The 22073-nt window shown below is 41.0% G+C and overlaps 1 protein-coding gene across 5 annotated transcripts in view; it reads right to left on the minus strand.

Moving 5' to 3' along the window:
- The window catches only part of EML4 (EMAP like 4), a 246570-nt gene that overhangs the window by 5940 nt on the left and 218557 nt on the right, over positions 1-22073 (minus strand). For all 5 annotated transcript variants that reach the window (XM_089529197.1, XM_089529196.1, XM_089529195.1 and 2 more), the window contains 3 exons: positions 18622-18710; positions 18008-18105; positions 7404-7491 (listed from right to left, as the gene is read on the minus strand). In XM_089529197.1, the coding sequence (XP_089385323.1) occupies positions 7404-7491; positions 18008-18105; positions 18622-18710 (275 nt within the window). The remainder of the gene's footprint in view (positions 1-7403; positions 7492-18007; positions 18106-18621; positions 18711-22073) is intronic.

Consider the following 22073-nt stretch of genomic DNA (forward strand, 5'->3'; position numbering starts at 1 on the left):
AGGTATTAGAATTACAATGAGTAAACAGCAATTGTCTTGGCAGTCTACAGCATGAAGGGTTTTACTATTTTTAAAGCAATTATTTGAATAAATAAAACATGAAAAGAGCCTGATGCCCCAACATCTATTCGGGTCTGAAAAATAAATTCTTCTAGCAAATTGTGATCTATTGCTAAAGAGTCCCATCTTGTCCTTGCTTCAATATTATGGAGTGCTCAGCAGATCGTGCCCCTCTCCCCCTACCATCTACTGCAAAAAGGATCCAGAGATGAAAGCAAAATGTACTTCTCCCATGCCCTGTTTGGACATGGAAACCCGCTGGGTGACCACGGGCGAGTTACACACTTTCAGCCCTAGAAAACCCCATGATCAGTTTGCCTTAGGATAGCGCCACAAGTCGGAAATGACTTGAAGGCACACATCAAAATCTATCTGTGCTGACTCCCTCACTTCTATAGTGTCTATAAATATTGGTTTCTATTCCTTTATCTCCACCACTGCCTAGCAGCAGTGCTCAATAGTCACTGACCTATGTGAAAGAAATTAAAGATGTGAACCCAGGAACATCACTGGAATGGAGTCTAAATCATGTTAACACCAATTTTCCGAATCCAGTCCTGCAACTGCCTCCCACTTTTAAAACATGCTCCTGAAAGATTCCCAACCCTATGAAGCAAGTTTTCTTTTTTGTTGTTGTTGTGTCTGTGTGGAGGGATGGGATACAAGATTGATTGACTTTTCCAGTTTGCACTCATGGAATCTGTTTCCATAAATGCAATGAAAATGTAATGACCACATTAGATATGGATCACCATTTCAGCAGGGCTAGCTTTCCTCTAGCATTTAGCATTTCCAATGTGCAGTGGTAGGGACTGAGAACAATACTAGACCTGCCTTCATAGGTCCAAAACACACTGCAGAAATAATCCAGTTTGAGATTGCTTTAACTGCCCTCGCTCAGTGGTAGGGAATTCTGTGAATTGTAGTTTATTGCCAGAGTTCTCTGATAGAGAAGGCTATCCCAGAATTCCCTACCACTGAGCCAGGGCAGTTAAAGCGGTCTCAAACTGGATTATTTCTGCAGTATGTTTTGGACCATAGCCCTTAAACCCCCTTCATCTCCCAATCAGAAAGAATAAAGGGCCAAACATACCCCAGCATTACAATGTATATATGAATACATGAAGCCACCATGAACTGAGATTGACTTCTGGCTCCTCAAAATATTGGGAGGAAATGTTTCCAGCCATGCAAGTAGTGAAGGCAGAGATTTATTATGGATTGAATTTGGGACCTTCTGTATACCAAACCATACACTCAACCCAATAAGGAAAGAACTTTCATTTTGACAACAGCCCGGGTGTAGGATAAATCACAAACCATTAAGCAAAAACCTAAGTGAATGTTTTATTTCTTCCCATAATACTGTAGATGAAGGATGAGAAATGTTGGACTCTGCAAATGTTTTGGCCTTCAACTCCCAGAAGCTCCAGCCAGCATGCCCCATGGTCAGGGATTACGGGGGGCTGCCATCTGGCAAACCAAAGGCTCCCTGACTTTGACGAAGTTGGACAAATGCCAATGCAAAACAGCAGAGTTTTTTTTTTAAAAAAAAAAAATTGGCTGAACTGACAAGGCAGTCTAACAAATTAGTTTGAGAATTGGGGCCCCTTTACATTTCAGAATTATACCACTCTGATTCCATTTTAACTGTAATTAATGAAATCCTGGGGTTTGTAGCCTGGAGTAGCCCTAGCACTCGCTGGCTGAGAATTCTAAATACCTCTCACAAAACTGTAAAAGCCAAGATTCCACAGAATGTTGCCAGGGCAATTAAAATTATTGTTGTGTTCAAGCCATTTCTGATTTTTGGTGACCCTATTATGGAATTTTCTTGGCAAGATCTGTTCAGAGGAGAGTCACCTTTGCCTTCCTCTGAGCCTGAGATGATGTGACTTGTCCAAGGTCACACAGTAGGTTTCCATGGCTAAGTGTGGATTCAAATCCTGGTCTCCTGAGTTGTACTCCAGCACTGACTCTCAAAGCAGAATTACAGAGTAGAAAGTAGAATTATAGAGCTATTATTATAAAGTGTGTAAGGGCCCCTGGTACAGTGTCTTACTGAAATTAACCCCGCAACACTTGTTCCACACTGTGTTCCTTTCTGGTCCCTTTCTAGGCTTGTTGTTTTTCATAATTTATCTTGGCGTTCTCATTTTTCAGGCAACTGCAAGTACAGAACAACCAACAAGCAAAAGTAAGTTTATTAGGGAGCTAGAAGCAAGTTTTTAAAAAGATGCCAGAAATACTTTTGCCATGTGATTGTTTAAAGAGAGCTGAAAGTCATCCATCCCAAATCAGTGCACTGTTAAGACTGTATATTTTCTCACACTTCATTTTTAACACAGACTGCTAAAACAGATGAAAAAGACATACAGTCTAACCAGTTTCCTGTCGTTTAGTTCCAACAAAGCCCAATACAACAAAGAAAGGCGTGTGAATTCTACATATTCCAAATAAAAAACCAATGTAATATATAAAGGGGAAAAACAATCACATAACAACTGAGGATACTTTTTGGATCTAGAGTTCTAGGGTCATTCCATAGAGAGGTACCATTCCAGGTTTCCAGAGATGATACTAAATTGAGAGTAAAATGTCATAGGACTTCCTCTCAATCTAATCTTTACAGGTATGCATGATCATATGTGGAAAAGGATTTCCTAAGACTCACAGAATTATTAGTCCAAATCAGTACTCTAAATTTTGGCTGGAGACTATTGCCTGTATGAGATATTTGCAAGTTATATTTCTGATTCCCACGGGATTAGCTAAATTAGTCTGCTTGTACACACACATCCCAAACAGAGTCCTCTGAAACATTAAAGACTACCAAATTTATTATGACATGAGCTTTTGTGGAATTTAGCTCAATTAATCAGATACATGATGTTACTCAGAATTTCAGTTTTGTTGTTATGTGCATTCAAGTTATTTCCTACCTATGGCAATCTTAAGGCAAACCTTAAATGGGGTTTTCTTGGCCTTATTTGTTCAAAGAGGTTTTTGACTTTGCCTTCCTCTGAGGTAGAATGTGACTTGCCCAAAGTCACTCAGTGGGGTTTCCAAGGCTGGCCTCCAGTTATAGTACAATATTCAAATCACTACACCATGCTGGTTCTGAATTTCCAGAAATACAATGCTGTGAAATCCAAAAACTTTTGCCTTAATGATTAAAAATTTAGCCAAAAAACCCCATAGAAGAGATAAACTTAGGAAGCTCTCCAGTACTGATCAATCTATGCCAGTATTGTCTGATCTGGCAGGCAGTGGCTATTTAAGATCTCAGGCTCATTTAAAATTGAGATATTATGGAATGAGTGCAGAACTGCATGGGCCCTCGCCAGTGAAAGTTCTGAGGATGTTATTCTTAAATCACTCTGAAAAATAATACAGAGGACAATTTTCATGATCCATGGAGTTAAAGACCATTCACATCAATGGGTCTTGCACATGTATAGTGCAACCCATTCTGCTCCTTCCTCTGGTGGTGCAATGGTTAAATGCTGGTACTGCAGCCACAATGTTGTAAAGTCAATCCTGGGAGCTCCCAAGGTTGACTCAGCCTTCCATCCTTTTGTAGGTCGATAAAATTAGTACCCAGCTTGTTGGGGGCAATTGGCTAACACAGGTAAACCAAAGGGCTTGACTAGAACTAAAAATTGTGTTTCTTTATAACTGTACCATCAGTTTGATTTAGTTCTTCCATCTTCACATCATTGGTGCCCTCAATTATGGATCAAGAATATAAACTGAAAGTCTGGGTCTGAAACAAACCATTTTTGAATTTAATGGAAGCATGAAATCATTGGAAGAGACTCCTTCCTCCATAACTGCCATCTTCCAGCCTATGAGGGAGTTGACCAGGCAGGCTCAGCTCCATCAGGGCTAGCCTGAAGAAGAAGAGCCCTCCCTCCAGTCCATCTGCCTTGGTCCAGGCCTCAGAGGGACAGAAGAATGCTGGACCTGATCCCCTCCCCCCACCATTCTCCTTTTGTGTCGTGTCTTTTTAGATTGTAAGCCTGAGGGCAGGGAACAGTCTATTATCCCCTCTGTTGTAAGCCTCCCGGATTCCCAGTGATTGGGCGGCATATAAATAAATCCTATTATTATTATTATTATTATTATTATTATTATTGGCCAATCTACAGAAATGTAGGAGAAATGAATGGATGCCAAGCCTGAAAAATGTGCAGCTCATCAACCTGACTGTAGTCCCCCGCAAACTCAGCGGAATATGTGGCTCCTGCCCTGTCCAACCTTTTGGAGAGGTGAGGGTAACACTTAGCAAGTACAGAAAGTATACAAAATCCCTGAACTGGAGGTAAGTGATGTGTGGTCCACACATTCCCCCTTCTCATGTTTGCAGTCTCTACAGCCACCACATCTGTCAGTACAACACTGAAATTCAATAGCAAGGTGGCAACATACCTGAAATTTCCTTTGAAAACTTTGTTTTAAGAATCACTGTCCCAGAAACTCAATTTAAAACAACCCTGGCGATCAATGGGGTGACAGATGTCGCAGCCCGATTGCCCTCACATTCAAGATGAATTAAAGGTGCTAATTACTCAGTTTAAATCTGGAAAAGTCCCAGGGCCTGATTTAATCTTGCCCAAGCTTTTGAAAACAAACATCTTGTGGTGGGCACCTCTACTTGCCTCCCTTTTTACCCTCATTAATCAGACAGCCAAACTACCTACTAGCTGGTCACAAGCGATTATAATCCCCATTTACAAGAAGGGAGATAGGAATGATCCATCCAACTACCGTCCTATAAGTTTACTTTCAGTTGTGGGTAAACTCTACGGTCGATTTCTTAATAATCGTCTTTCTGAATGGATAGAGAATGAGAACATTATTGGTGATGAACAAATTGGCTTTAGAAAGGGTAAATCAACCTACGATCATTGCCTAGTCTTGAACCATCTGGTTGAGAAATATTCTAATTCCCAAAGTAAGAGATTATATGCTGCATTCACTGATCTGAAATCAGCTTTTGATCTAATCCCAAGAGAGAGATTATGGACCAAATTTCTCGCCTCCTCAATTGACAGGAGATTATTATGGCTGATTATGAATTTGTATAGAAGCATGACTATACAAGTGAGACGTGGTATCCAGGGTAACCTCACAAAATCTATTCTTGTTGATAAGGGTGTGCACCAAGGTTGCATTTTGGCACCTTTATTATTCAATCTGTATCTTAATGACCTTTCATCCTTTATCATTTTCAGGAGCCCATCACCCACCAAAATTGGGCTCAGTTATAATTTCTTTATTGCTGTATGCAGATGATGCAGTTCTCGTCTCATTTACTAAAATAGACTTGAAACAAATGTTGAGAGCTTTTGGGAGTTACTGTGGAGAAAACCGCTTAATCATCAATTATAGTACAAGTAAAATCATGTTTTTTTTCAAGAACCAAAGTCCGTCCAATTGGGTCATAAACAGACATAGTTTAGAGCAAGTTAATCACTTCAAGTACTTAGGAGTAAAATTTCAATTGACAGGAGGCTGCGTATCCCAGCGGTTTGCTGCTATTCAGTCAGCAAATAACAGTGCTAAAGCATTAGTTCATTTTTTTACACTAAAGGAGGCCAATTTCTATCTGCTGCAATTAGGGTGTTCCAGGCTAGGACCTTGCCACAATTGTTATCTGGCATCCCTATTTGGATCATAGGTTTTTCTTTAGCATTAGAACGGATCCTTTTGGTCTACCTTCGGAAATTATTCAGAATACCCACCAGCCATTTTACGGCTTGAAGCAGGTTGTCATTCAGTTGAATGTACAGCCTGGACGTGGGCCTTAAAGTATTGGCTTAAACTTTTCTATGCTGGCCCTGAGTCAGGATATTTGTACCTTGTAATGAAAGACAATTATACTACCCTTTGGTCTAAAAATAGTAAGGAAAAATTGCAGAGAGTGGGCTTTTCAAACAACTTCTTCATTACACATGATTTGCCCAGGGTGCAGCAGATTCTGGTACACCATATATAATATACTGATACACAGTATTCTTTATCCTCTGCCTGCACAACCTGTTCTCCCATCAGTCTAGGGTTGCAGTTCAATCTTGAGAGAGGGGCACATTACTTACAAAATTTGACCATCCCAAAATATCGAGCTATGTTTACTAAAGCACGATTTAATGTTATCCCATCTGCCTTGCTAGAGGGCCACTTTAAGGGAACCCCTTATAATGAATGTGTCTGCCCTTGCGGTGAAGGTTCGGTTGAGTCCCTAGAGCATGTCCTACCTATTTTTCTGTATTTTTTATAAGGATGAGAGACTAAGATTAATTTCACCCCTCCTGCTTAAGTTTCCAGGTAGACCAATTAATTGGTACCTGGTGTACTTGTTAAACGACTCTGAGAAAAGTAAAACAGAAGCAGTGGCAAAGTTTTTCCTCTCTGCTGCTAAAACTCATAAGATTATGACCCACACATAACAAACAGCCCTGTCTATTGTTCCTTAAAATACCCATACAAATATCCACCTTGTCCCAGGGTCATATGGCCTAGTATCACCTAATGTATCTGTGAGTGACTTTGTATACGTATACGTATATGCATATGTATATATATGTATGTATTACGAGTATGTTATGAATATTTGTTTTATAGCCCTATTTTAACATGTTTTATATGTTTTATATATATTCTGTTGCCTAATGGCCTGTTAGCTGAAATAAAGGTATGTTGTGGTTTAAAACAAAATGCCAGCTCCTTGTGCACCTTGCATTTGAAGGAATTTCTGGGTATTCTACTACCTCATCATCAAATTTTAGTGATGCAACAGGAAGTTGCCTCTGCATGGTAAGTAAGTGAGGATATGATTCCTGCACCACATCTGGAGATGCCCTGTCCTGCCTTAGTGACAGGTCCTTGTTTAGTGAGGTTTCAAGTTCTGTGGGCTGAAAAGAAAAAGTTCTAGAGGATGATTATGATTAGAATATTGTTTTTCAGTGTCAGCAGGTGTCTGCATGAGTAACTGCTGAGAAGCTCTAATTAGGCAAGTGTGTATGTCATTTCCAAAGCTGCAAACCAGCTTCATGACATATCACACACCAGCACCACTCTTCCTTGTAAACTGTTAAACTGATTGATGCCCTTGCAGAGACATGGGTTATATTTGGAAATGCCATTAGGTGAAGAACAGCTTTGAACAATATTGAAAGGTCAAATTACAGAAGGTCATCCCAGGATCCCCTGTCAGCAAGTATTTTGCACTAACAGCTTGGCTTGCATCAGCTTTCTTCCCCACCCAGCCACTCCTGCTTACCATTTATAATTGTTCAGGCAATTTTCTAGGTTGGAAGTAATTAGAGCTTTGTACTCACAGTATAGTATTTCGTAGTCTCCCGAGTTTGACATTATGTATTTGTTATCTGGGGACCAGTCAAGGTGAGTAATATAGCTGGAATGTCCCTAAAAAAACATCGACACACAAAAGAAAAATAAATAAGGTATCAAAATTCCAGTTTGCAGTCAGAATTACTTCCCTCTGTTCCATGATAAAAGGTTGATCTAAACATAAGTTGACAACAGATCACAGGAATATTCTAGCAAGTTCAGCTCTCCCAGAGCATTCCTCTGTATCAGTGGAGCTCAAATTCAAAAAAATGTGGAACCAGCGACTTAGGGAGGAACGACTTAGGGAGCTGGGGATGTTTAGTCTGGAGAAGAGAACATTAAGAAATGATATGATAGCCCTGTTTAAATACTTGAAGGGATGTCATATTGAGGAGGGAGCTAACTTGTTTTCTGCTGCTCCAGAGTCTAGGACCTAGAACAATGGATGCAAGCTCCAGGAAAAGAGATTCCACCTCAACATTAGGAAGGACTTCCTGACAGTAAGGGCTGTTTGACAGTGGAACACACTCCCCCAGAGTATAGTGGAGTCTTTAAGCAGAGGCTGGATGGCCATCTGTTGGGGATGCTTTGATCGAGAATTCCTGCATGGCAGAGGGTTGAACTGGATGGCCCTTGTGGTCTCTTCCAACTCTACTACAATTCTATGATTCTATGAACAGTAAAATCAAGATTCATCACACACACCCTGCACACACACAATGATGGATGGATGGATTGATTGATTGATAGATTATTTGTTTCCCTGCTTTTCTCACAGCATGGGATCAAGGTAGCTGGTCTCAATCCGTCTAAATCCTGGACTAAAATATTCACAATTCAGGACTTATTCTGTGCAAAATTCACACATGGTTGTTTTTCACAAAAAACAACATATTCTGTGAAGAAAATAACATTAAATAATAGTATTAAATAATATTATTTTACTTATTTATTTCATTTTTATGAAACTTTTCTCCCAAAAAGAGAGCCAGGGTGGCTCACAAGATAAAAACACTTTGAAAACATTTTTTTAAAAATTAAAATAACCTGGATAAAACAGTATAAACTTACGATTAAAACATAAATAGTTATAAATAATAAATAATAAAATGGTGTTCCTTGGACAGAAATCTCTGAAATCTACTGGATGACTGTGGGAAATAATACCCTCTCATCTTAAAAGGAAGGCAATGACAAGTCTCCTCTGAATAATCTTGTCAAGAAAAAGGACCCCAAGGCCCTAGGATATGGTTGTCCTAAATTGGACTCGAATTGAAGACACATAACAGCAACAAAAATAAGGAGCAACACCTTTTTTTTAAATTAAGCATTATACAGGAGGAGTCACATGTATTCCTCCTGTACAGCTGGCCCTCCTTATAGGCAGGCTTGCCTTCCGTGGCTTTGAGCTTACACCGAAGGCAAGCCCCAGCAAAAATAATGGGGTGCGTACTTGCACCGTGCGCGCCTCTGCGAGCACATGCCCCATTATTTTCTATGGAGCTTGAGCACATGCTCTTTTCCCCATACGTGGGGGGGGGGAGGTGGAATGGATCTCATGCATATGGGGAGGGCGGACTGTATAATTATTATTATTATTATTATTATTATTATTATTATTTGTATCCTGCCTCTCCCTGTATTGGATAGAGGCGGGTAATAGCAAACAAGAACAATAAAATCAAACATGAATATCAACAGATAAAAGCATAACAGGACATATTAGATCCTAGTTCCCATATCTCTCTCTCATCCTCAAATACCATTAAAACAATTCCCAATAGAATGGTTAATAAAAAGATGGAGATCAAAGTCCAGCTGAACAAATGGAAGACATGCTGTAGATAAAAAAGAAAAATTCCACTCAATCTTTCCCAACTTTTCTCTCCAATCCCTCATCCTGGATTTTTATGATACTGAAGCCAACACTAACAGGGAGGGGGGGAAACAGGAGACAATCATTTACTAGACCCTGCCAGACATTTGGCAGCTGTTAAAATTCCTATGGGAGACAGAAAACACAGAAAAGCAATTGGAAAGAAGCTCTTCTGTGCTGGAATATACCTTCAAGCAAGTAACTCTGACAGGAAATATCTGAGGTCCACTCTTTAGATTGTTGCAATAGTATAAATAGTGGCGTTTTACATTCCATTAGGAAAAAAGGGAAAAAAATCCTTCAACTGCTACCACAGTGGAGCCGACATTTTACACTTTGCTTCGGCCATGCTGTATAAACAGTAAGAATAACAACAAAATTCAAAGAATTCTGGGTAATTTCTTTATTAGGTCACTCAAAAAAACAGTAAAAGCAAGCATGTTGTTATGTATTTGAAAACCCTTCAGCAGGCTAGTTGGTATTTAAAAAACACACACCACCATGAACAACCAGCAAACTGTAGGGCTTGTAGAAGGAAAGTAAAAAATTAAGGACACTTCTGGTCATGAGGTCTGCAACTGAACTCAGCTTCAGGGTGGAGATGGCAGATGGGATTCAAACTTTGACAAGTATTATCACATCTACCTCTGGACACAAGAATGAAATGAGAAATGAAAAATCCAATTATTATTCCCAATTAGAGTAAACCCACTGGAGCAATGGAGCATACATAAATGGTGACTTAACAAATTTTCATTGATTCATTAGGTTTACTGTACTTGGAGTTAACAACTGCATTTACTGTACATACTCATCTAGTCTAGAAATTTTAATAAAAAAATTGCCTCCAAAACCTTAGGCAATGTATCCATGGGTCAGTAAATACTGTACTTTAACACTTTTGTTTTTTAAAGGAGCCACCTCCTGGTGAAAACCAAGAGTAAAATCTGTTCTGGAAGCATTGAAACACCCCCCGCACACACACATGCACTCTCTCATCCATCCAGCTTTTAGGCTGAACACAAACAGTTTGGCCTGCTGGAATTTTGTAAATTATTTGTTATTGTTTTCCTTTGCTTCCTCCTTTAGATCCTTTGTTACATGACCCTAAGTTTTACCCTCAACTTATCCACGGGTTATATCAAAATCCATGATTTTGGCCCCCAAACCTCAACTTATACATGAGGTTGACTTATAGTCGAGTATATATGGTAAGTAATAGCTATTTTTCATTCTACACAAAAGAAGAATGTCTGGAACTTTGTGAATAGTTAGTACTGGGATATAGCTAGCAAAACAGCATACAGATTTTTGTCTGTCTGATCTAGTTATCTCTGTGTGTACAAATTTACAATGCGAAGGATATGGTAAGATTTTGAAGAGGCAGAACGGAGATGAAGTCATTATAGCATACAACAAATACATTATACATTTTAATGCTCAATGGATATGCCTTCTTTTACACTACATAATTAAAATGGTATCACATACTGTACAGTGTGAAAGGGGCACAGGAGAATGGCCATGGGTGTATCCTATGGCACTGTGGGATTTGTAGTGTGGTGAGGCACTACTGCTCTCTGGCAGAGAAGTCTGAATACCTCACAAAACAACACATCCCAGGATTTCAATGGATTCAGCCATGACAGTTAAAGTAGTATTAAAACTGCTATGATTACATAGTGTGAAAGGGAAACTAGTGTCAGAAATACTCTAATTATGTACCAGTATGGCTTAGTGTTCAAGAGGTTTTGCTCATTCCTACCTATCTAGCAAATACCTCTGCATAGTGAAGTTGGGTTTGAATGTGAATTGCAAAAATTCATCCTCAAGCACGATACCAACTTTTTACAGTTATCTTCCTTGCAAACCGGAATATACTGCTAACTGAGATTTATTACACAGCCCTCTTTTTAACTCGTGCCAAATGCCAAACAGACTCTGAAATAGAGAAAATTTCTGTTACCTATCACAATGGATGAAAATCTCATATTTTCTGGGAGCTGCGATACTGCACTTGTAATCTTGTATTCTTTTGGGGTATGGGCTTGGGAACTGAACCTGAAATATACAATTGTGCCCTGAATGCACATTCCAAATTTTCATTCCACCCCTCAGCATGTAAAACAAACTAACTAACAAAAAGAAAATGCTCAAGGGTTGAATTAAACCAGGCCTCCTTGTACTGGGCCAATTTTTAACATGAATACAATATACATAAGCTGCACCCCAAAACAGCCATTTTGGACTTAAAAACATCCACAAAACTAGCAATTAAAATAATGGGAATGGAATCATGGTTGTTGTTTTGTTTTGGTTTTTTGCTTTGTTTAAACTTGGAAGGAGCTTCTAGTACAACTTAGTGAGCTAACCAGGAAATCAACAAGAAAGCAATTTAGAGTTTATTGGGGAAATTACAGGCTTGGGAATGGGAGAACAATCCAGAAGGTCTTTGCATGTAACACAGGTCTGCTGAATGTGAAAAATAGAAAAGATGACTATGGACCACTACACAGGTGTTTGACAATGCAACTCCAGCAGGTCACAACATATGTAAATGACATTAGAAGGATCACAGTCTGGGACGTATGCTTTGGCTACAAGAATAAAAGGGTAGTAAAGCAAGGGAACATTTAGAGGCTACATTTAGAGGCTACAATTCACAAGACCTCCCAAACCAGCATACAGATCAGATCAAGCAGGTGAATCAGATGAAAAGGGGTCACAGTAGGCTTAGGAAAGTAGTAATAAAAGACTCAGGATATGGGGCACAGACAGCCATCAAGAGTTGTGTATGGAGGCCACTCAAACTAACTCCAGATGGGATCTGCTGGTATTTCACCAGCTTCCTTCTCCTGTTTCCTTTTACAAGAGGTTATGACTGAGGAGCTGGGAGGGGGGAACTACCAAATCGGTCCCAGCTGTGGTTAACTATGAAGTCTGCAGGGCAGGAAATGAGACGCCAGGTCTATTAAGAACAAGACCCACATCCTCCAGGATCTCCTGGAGGACTCAAAGTGTGACCTGGCTTGCATTACCGAGACCTGGCTGGGGCCTGAAGGGGATGCTGTGTGGGCTCAGGCCCTGCCTGCCGGGTACTCGGTGAAGGACCAGCGCAGGTTAGGTGGGCGGGGGGGGTGTGTGGCCTTGGTACACAGGAACACCGTGTCCCTCACCAGGAACCTCCTCCGACAGACCACCTATATCGAGTGTATCTACCTGACCCTAAAGGCTAGGGACAGTCTAGGGATTCTGTTGGTGTATCGGCCACCCCGTGCATTAGCGGACTCCCTTAACGAGCTGACACAGCTGGTTGCTGAGCTGATGTTGGAGGCGCCCAGGCTTCTTGTCCTGGGTGACTTCAACATCTCCCTCACGGCAAGCTCTGTTCCATCTGGTGCGGCTCGGGAATTCATGGAGACCATGGCGGCCATGGGCCTGTCCCAGCTGATACAGGGTCTCACGCATTGCGCGGGTAATACTCTCGATTTGGTCTTCTGTTCGGAGGCGGAAAATCCGTGGGTGGAAATAGCTGATATTTCCCCCTTGTCATGGACGGATCATTTCCTGGTAGAGGGGACAATCAAGGCTTCTACCCAGATCCCCCCCGGGGGTGGTGGACCGATTAGGATGGTCCACCCTCGAAGGCTGATGGAACCTGAGAGGTTCCAAGAAGCCTTAGAGGGGCTCACGGTTGGAAATGACGGCGACTCTGTTGATGCCCTTACCGGTATCTGGAATACCGGTCTTTCTGGGGCTATACACAGAATCGCTCCCAAGCGCCCTCTCAGGCCCGCTTCCAAGCGTAAGCCCTGGTACACGGAAGATCTCCGGGCGAGGAAGCGGGCTCTGCGACGGCTAGAGTACCGTTGGCGTAAACACCTTCGCTTAAGCGACAAGACTCTCCTAGACCGATTGTTAGAGGACTACGGAGAGGCAATACGAGCAACAAAGAATTCGTTCTATGGTGCTCGTATTGCGTCCGCGGAGTCGCGTCCAGCAGAGTTGTTCAGGGTGGTCAGGGAGCTAACTCAGCTCCCTCCCGCCCTGAACCAGATCCTTGAACCCTCTAAGGCCTGCTGCGACTTGTTTAACGACTTTTTCGTGGATAAAACTTCTCGTATAAGCGAAGGTCTGAACGCCGACATTGTGGCAGAACCTAGGGTAGAAGCGTCCAGAGCCTCCGTGGACTATATTATACTGGATCAGTTTGAGTCGGTTAGTACCGAGGATGTGGACAAGATCCTCGGAAGTGTTCGGAAAACAACCTGCTCTCTTGATCCCTGTCCCTCATGGTTAGCGGCCCAGGGGGGACCGGCGGTGACACTCTTGTTACGCCGGATAATTAATACATCCTTCAGGGATGGGCGTTTCCCATCGGATCTTAAATTGGCCATAGTGAGACCGATCCTAAAAAAGCCCTCCCTTGACCCCCTGGTTCATAATAATTATCGGCCGGTGTCGCTGCTTCCATTTTTGGGGAAGGTGATTGAGAGGGCGGTTGCGATCCAGCTTCAGGCGGTCTTGGATGAAACGGATTATCTGGACCCATTTCAAACTGGCTTCCGAGCGGGTCACGGGGTTGAGACGGCCATGGTCGCCTTGGTCGATGATCTCCGTCTGGGCATTGACAGGGGGAGCGTGTCCCTGTTGGTGCTCTTGGACATCTCAGCGGCTTTCGATACCATAGACCATGGTATCCTTCTGGGGCGCCTGGCTGAGGTGGGAGTCGGGGGCATTGCGCTCCAGTGGTTCCGCTCCTACCTCTCTGGGAGGTCCCAGATGGTGCAGCTGGGGGACGTGTGCTCCAGCGAGCGGGCCCTTAATACTGGGGTCCCTCAAGGAGCCATTTTGTCCCCCATGCTATTTAACATTTACATGAAACCGCTGGGAGAGATCATCCGGAGATATGGGGCGCGGGGTTATCAGTACGCTGATGACACCCAAATTATTTTCTCTATGTCTCCGACTGATGCAGTGACCAGGGATGGCGTCTCTCCTCTCGTGGCCTGTCTGGAGTCAGTAATGGGCTGGATGAGGGAAAACCGACTCAAGCTTAATCCAGAAAAAACGGAGGTACTAGTGATAGGTTCCCCTGGACCAGGAATGACGGTGGTTCCACCTGTCCTGAATGGGGTCACGCTCCCCGTGAAGGACTCCGTGCGCAGTCTGGGGGTGCTTCTTGACTCTTCCCTTCACCTGACTGCTCAGGTGAATGCGACGGTCAAGAGTACCTGTTATCAGCTTCGGCTGATTCGCCAGCTGCGCCCATACCTGGCTCAGAGGGACCTTGAAACTGTTGTACATGCTCTGGTAACTTCGAGACTGGATTTCTGTAATGTACTCTACATGGGGCAACCCTTATACCAAACTCGGAAGCTGCAACTGGTGCAGAACATGGCAGCACGACTGGTCACTGGTGCTTCCAGGACCAGCCATATAACACCCGTGCTTAAAGATCTCCATTGGCTGCCCATTCGCTTCCGAGCGCAATATAAGGCGTTGGTTATTACCTATAAAGCCCTAAATGGCTTGGGCCCAGGATTCCTGGAGGACCGCCTCTCCCCGTACATTCCGCCTCGCACCCTCAGAACATCTGGGCAGCAACTCCTGAAGGTGCCTGGGGCTAGGTTGGCTGCTACTGCCAGAAGATCCTTTTCCACAGCTGCCCCAGCCCTCTGGAATACGTTGCCCACGGAGCTCCGCTCATCTACCACCCTGGCCCAATTTAGGAAGGGCTTAAAAACCTTCCTATTTAATCAGGCATTCCCCGACTAAACATCCTGTGGGCCTCCCTCCTCTCTCGTGGCCGTGAGGTTGGGCTTAGGGGTTTTTTATTGTTTTTAAGGATTGTTGTTGTTGTTAATGTGTGTTTTTAATTTTGTATCTTGTTTGCACTTTGGTGCATTTTGTTAGCCGCCCTGATCATTTGGAAGGGCGGGGTATAAATAAAAATTTTATTTATTATTTATTTATTTAAGGAGTCTCCAACATTATCGCCCTCCCAATTCCCACCACGTCAAAGTGATAGTTACCAAAGGGTGCCAATATTGTGCTACTTTTTCCATTATTGTCTTCCTCCTTGACTCTTCCATAAATGAAGTCCCTGCAATACTTCAGTGTTTGCAGATCTGTTACTAGCTTAGTAATTCTGACGTGCTTTCTGGGAACAAGAACAGGAGCATCTACACCAAACAGATGTTCCTGTTTTTTTGTGACTTGAGATGGCTAACAATCATCTTTATGTACCCTACCTGGACTTGGCTTGAAATTTTTATCTCATTTCAGTGTATTGTATATTAATGTTTTAACTCTTTTTTCAGTCTCTTTTTAGGACTTGATTATATTTTTATGTGAGGGGGTGGTGGTGGGGGATTTTGCAATTTTTAATCTATCTCTTTTAATAGTACTGTATTTTACTGCTGTAATCCACTTGGATTCCCCGAGATTAAGCAGAATATAAATTATTATTATTATTATTATTAGTAGTAGTAGTAGTAGTAGTAGCCAACAAAAATATAGATGCTACTCAGACATCCCCCAAAATTGGCAGGTCTATATTGATTGTGGACCAAAACACACTGCAGAAATAATCCAATTTGAGACCACTTTAACTGCCCTGGTTTAGTGGTAAGGAATCCTGGGAACTGTAGTTTATTGTGGCACCTGAGCTCTCTGACAGAGAAGGCTCAAGGTCTCACAAAACGACAGTTCCCAGAATTCCCTAGCCAGGGCAGTTAAAGCGATCTCAAACTGGATTATTTCTTGAGTGGGTTTTAGATTTGTGTTTGCAGTGTATAATGTTAATATTTATCAATTAACCTTTAAAAAAAACATTTGACAAATAATTATGTGAAATTTCAAATTCTCCACAAGGGGGCAATAGATGCAACAAATACACACCCAATTGCACTGTAATACTAGGACAGTGTAGTCTAGTGCAGTGGTAATCAAAACTTTTAAGCATTGGGACTCCCTCCCCCCTCTTCAAATCTATATGTGGATGTCATGCCTCTCCACTCGACATCGTATATGTCTAAAAATATTTTATTTACGGTGAGTATTTTCATTCATACATTTGTGTTTATTCTCATTTTAACATTTTACAGATGGCCCTTCTTATACACGGATTTTTTTATATACAGATTCAAGCATCCACGGTTTGAAAATGTTCCAAAAAAGTATACATTTCAAATATCAAACCTTGATTTTCCATTTTTTTAAAATAAGGGACACAATTTTGCTATGTCATTATATTTAATGGGACTTGAACATACACGGATTTTGTTATCCACTGGGGAATCTTGGAACCAAACCACAGCGTATAACAAGGATCCACTGTATAAGGAAATAACATCATTCAATTAGAACAGTTTTATTTAAGTAAATTCAATAATTTACTCAATGTATGTGTAAATTTTACACATTAACAAGTTTGGGAAGAGGACAAGGAGACATCAGGGCCTCCAAGTCTCGTGATCCCCTCTCTTGTCCCCTTGGGAATCCTGCTACAGTTTGAGAACCACTGACCTAGCAATAAGACCACTGTAATGGGAGTAGTCTGCATGGGAATGGTCTGTGTATTTCCTATGTGACTTTATGAGAAGAAATCTGTTGGAAAATGAGAGGATTCATCCCAAAGCATTGTCAGAAGTCACATAATGTAACCACTGTGATGAAGTTAAACAAAATCTAGTAAATGGTTCTTAAACTGCAACTGTCACAATAATATATGAAGGGTTTTATAGGATGGGTATATAATCAAATTTAGTACTGAAATTAAGTGATTCTCATTTAGACCATTTCCCTACAAGAGTTGTTTAGTTTTTAGTATATGCTTTCAAGCTGACTCAAACTTATGGTGATCCTATTCTAGGTTTTTATCACCCGTGTCAAGATTTGTTCAGAGGAGGTTTGCCATTGACTTGCCATTGCCTTCCTTTTAGCAAGAGAGAATTTGATTACTCAAGGGCACTCAATCGTTTTCCACGACTGAACTGGGATTTAGTCCAACATCCAAACCACAACACCACACTGGCTCTTTTGTTAAGGAATATATGCTTGGAAAAGTAGCAGTATTGCCCTCTACCAATAGGCTGCTCCCACTCTTGCAAGGGATGGTGCTAAGATACATACACACACACACACACACACACACACACACTGAATCCCTTGTGAAGTTCTCATTCCTCTGAAGCAAGTGCAGGGCGAAAGAAATATCTATGCATCTATCAAAGCAATGCTATGCTACGTGAAAATGCAGAACACTTGCATTTCAGGAAAAACAATGAAGCATTTTTATTGGGCTATACTTTTGCAATGTAATATTAATAGGAAAAAGTCTTTAAAACCAAAAAGGTAACTATGGGTTTCAAATACTATGCTTTGTATTAAAAGTCTATGGAAACATCATTGGAGGAGGATTGCTGTCGTATATAAATTCCAGATTAATTAATATAGTTCTGGGTTTAGATGTAAACACCCACCTACCCAACTCCTTTCTTTTGGTGGCAGGTGGGGAGGACATTTGCAGGGACTTTCACTTCTGCTTATGAGAGCGATACATGATAGCACTTTTAAAGTTGCAATGTGCTTGGCATGAAGAGAGAGAGAAAGAGAGAAGGAGAGAGGGAGAGAGAGGACAATACACAAGGCCGCAGTCTCACTTCACAAAACCATATTACTGAAACTAATTTATAAGGCACAAAAACTTACAGTACACTTTCCGTATCTGCTGTACTTTCTTCCATTTTCGGTAACTATGTAGAGGTAAATAAAGTTGTCATGGGATCCTACTGCAAGTAAGGTGCCATCTACAAAGCAAAGGGAAGACCTGTTATGCTGGGTAACAAGCATGTCACCCCTATTTCATCAGATTATAGCCCGCTCTACTTGAAATGCTTGAAGGAGGAGGCAATAAAACAAGAATAAACCAAAACACAAATCCTTGATCCAGAGACAATATGTCATTTGCATGTTGTCTCTGGATGGAATGTTGATAAGCTCATAGATATTTTATACTCCTGCCATTCCTTGCACTTGGTGAGTTCCCTTTTCCATTTCAATTCACATCTCTAAATGTTTTATTTAGCCTGTGAAAGTTTTATTCATGGCTGATAAAGAATACTGTTGATTCAGGTGCAAGCAAAGTACAATTGCTGTTCTTAATTTCTACACCTATTTTAATAATGATGTACTTTAAATACTGGAGCATAACTGGATTGAGGTGTTGAGGCACATTAAAAATGTACAGGCCTACTACAAAATTTCACTTTACATAAGAAATTAAAACACATATTTTCAAAGAAAATCAAGCACTGTAACCCTACCTACGGTGTAGCGCATCACCGAAAGCTGCTCATTGCCATCTGTATGTATTGAAACCAAATCTCTTGTTTCGGCATCCAGAACAAACCACCTGTTAAGGAGTCACAATAGGGAAACATTCTAATAAATAAATAAATAAATAAATAGATAACATTCCTAAGTTATGATCAAGTAATTGTATACTTCTGAAATGTACTCCTGGTGACATGCAATACTCAAAATTGTATTCTTCGTAAACAAAATTTTCTGAGATGGTATATCTACGGTACCTATATACTGTATCTATATCTATAACGGGACAAAAATAGACTTCTGATTCCACAAGACACACTGATGCATTTAAAGCATCAGTGGACAATTGTTGGCATTTCAGATTCTGAAAGGTGGAAACTCAAATGACTCAATCAAAACACCAGGCTCTGATGCATGTGGTGATCAAACAGAACTCTCAGTAGCAGCAGAGGCCCAGTGAAACCTAATGGCTAAAGAATATCATAGCTATGAATTCATTAGAAAGTAGCCTTAGGTAGGATACTACTCTCTTAATCTTACTTCCACCCTTTACCTAACTGCAATATGGGCATGGTAATAGTAACCAACATTTATTTGTGGCATTTATATACCTATTAACAGAATATAACATCTAAGGTTTAACTAAAAATACACATCACACAATATAAAAAGACAATGCAAAATATTATGTGAATTAATTAATTAAACCATGAATACAATTTGGCTTCACTATGGTGTGATTTACAGTATCCCAGACAGACAGAGTGCTTAATTTAGATCCAGAAGAGTACATTTTCTCCATCTGCTATGTGTATAAAACCACTGGATCTACATCTCAGGCTGTTGCACCTGAAATGATGCCACCAAAGGATGACTTTCAAAAGTAATCATTATATGGCTCATTTGTTTGCATACACTGTGTTTTATTAAACAGAAGACAATCAACTTTGGACACAGTAACGTGGTGCTTCTAGCTTTGCAAGTGTTCTGGGGCCAGCTACCTAAACTATCACAGTGCTGCCTATAAATGTGGAAAATTAAAAATGTGGTCAACAAAACAAAAACAAAACTTACTATTACAATTTAAAATCCCACCCCCAGGGAGACTACATAGAGTTATGTTTGTGAAAAGAAGTTACCTCTCTCTCTTTTTTCTCTCCTTTTTAAAAAGCCAAGTCTTAAAACCAGATATCTGGAAAATGGCCTATTCTAAATGGCTTAAAACCAATTTGTGGTTACAGGACCACATGAAAGACATAAAACATGAAGCAGCTCAACATACCACCACAGCTTGTGAATATGCTGTGCGTAAGATGGATGAAACCAGTGGAAAAAATGGTTGAAATGTTTTTGTTGGACAGCAGCAGAAACCATTTTATCACAGGGGCAACACATACACACAATGTGGGTTCACCAATGGCAAGTTTTGTAGTGCAGCTGGATGAATGATGAGTTTCAGCTTGTTGCTTTGGTACTGAATTACACTAAAAAAAATCAGTGGCTTTTTTTAATGCCATCCAAATTACTAGGGAACTTTTTCTTCTGCTATCTGTATTGAACTCAGGCTGATCAAAGTAGGAATGGTAACACATTTGTGACTGAAACATATAAAAGTAATGTAGAAGCATGCACATTCTTTTATGAACAGTTTCGGATTTTACCAACAGTCTATTCTGGATCTTTTCTTTCCTTGGAACAATTCAGATGTGGGTTTAATGCAAACAGACTGATGTAAACAGTATCAGCAAGAGGAAAATCGTAGTCATATAATCCTAATTACATGGACCAAATGCAGCCTACCAAAATTTGATTTTCAGCCTTTGGTCCTTCTAGCTGTTGGGAGATCCCTGTTGAGCTAGAAGTGATCATGTCAGTTCCCATTGCCATTTGGGTGGATTTTGCAGCAGTTGAGGAGTTAGCAGCAATAAAAGCAATGAGCAGAGTGAAGGAGGCAAAACAAAGCATTTCTGGTCAAATTCAATCCGTTTGAGGTAATTTGAGGGCCCAAAACCAACCCAATATTTCCTGAATGGGGACTTGGTGGGCTCGCTCCCCCTTTTGCTCCAGATGTGCCAGGAGGTCTCATATGTTCCGAGGTTTGTCCCATGGGGCAATCAGTGGCACTGTCTCGGGCTTGGAGGGGTGCACAAATGGGCTGGGAGGGGCAGTCAGCCTTTGCTACACTTTCTCCACTCCTGCAGATGATCATCCTTAAGACTTCAATGCAAGATTTGTTTCAGTTGTTACTGTTGTTGTGTGACTTCAGCTCTAGAAATTTTGCATTCAGGAGCAGATTAGTTAAAGGTATGCTCTAAAATCTATTCCAAAATTCAAGTGGAATAAACAGGAACTAAATCAATCTATGAGTGCATCCAGCTTAGCATTGTCTAGTGTGACAGCAACAGACCTCAGGAAATGGACCACTGTCCTTCCACCTGTGATCATATAATCGAAAGTGATAGTTTGGAGCCTGGAGAGGAAAGTATGGATTCTATCTTCCTTTTTCATATCTCACAAAACTACAACTATGGGAGACAGAGGACAGACAGTGGTTTACAGAACCAGCTCTACTACAAGCCATTTGCCTCAGGCAGCAAATGCTAGAAGATGGCTGCAAAGCGTTGGAGGAGAGGTGTGTGAAACACCATCTGTCCTGCAGCCCTTACCTAGCCTGCTGGTTTCAGGTGCAGTGGAAAACGCTGCCCTATAATAATTATTGACAAAAGATTAAACTGCTAGTCTAGTTAGCTTTTATACATAAGTGGATGGGAGCACCATCTCATTCTTCATCTTAGAGAGCATTAAAACATTTTTTGGGGGTGGTAGTGGCCCTAATATGTAGTTGGCATCCTCACAATGCTCCACTTCCATGTAATGTGAAAATAATGTATCAATCTGGAAATCATGAGTATTGGTGAGTGACAGACTTTCTAGAGACTCTGTGAACAAAGTAAATATTAGTGTACTGTTAGTTTATTTTTTTAAATGTTAATATTGTACTTTTGATGCTGCTGCTGAGAGTACAGTTTATTAACTAGTTGCAGTTGTGTGCAGTTCTAGATTTGTAGCATCCATTTTAGATGTCCGATAGCTGTTGCCAGGTAGTTCATTTTAATCAGAAAGAGACAGAAGTGGTTACAACTCTCTAGAATTATAAAACAGAGAATTTTGTTGTTAAAATTTATCTAAAGATGTAATACCTCATGAGAACCAGTGTGGTGTTGTGGTTTGGAGACTGACCCTAGGAGATGAGGGTTCAAATCCCTGCACAGTCATGAAACTCACTGGGAGATTTTGGGCTATTAAAACCTTTCAGCATCAGAGGAAGGCAATGAATCACAGAATTATAGAATCATAGAGTTGGAAGAGACCACAAGGGCCATCCTTTCTACACCTCTGCCATGCAGGAACTCTCAGTCAAAGCATCCCTGACAGATGGCCA

The sequence above is a fragment of the Sceloporus occidentalis genome, unplaced genomic scaffold, assembly GCF_023333645.1.
Source record: "Sceloporus occidentalis isolate IW3139 unplaced genomic scaffold, rSceOcc1.0.p SCAF_6, whole genome shotgun sequence".
Lineage (NCBI taxonomy): Eukaryota > Metazoa > Chordata > Lepidosauria > Squamata > Phrynosomatidae > Sceloporus > Sceloporus occidentalis.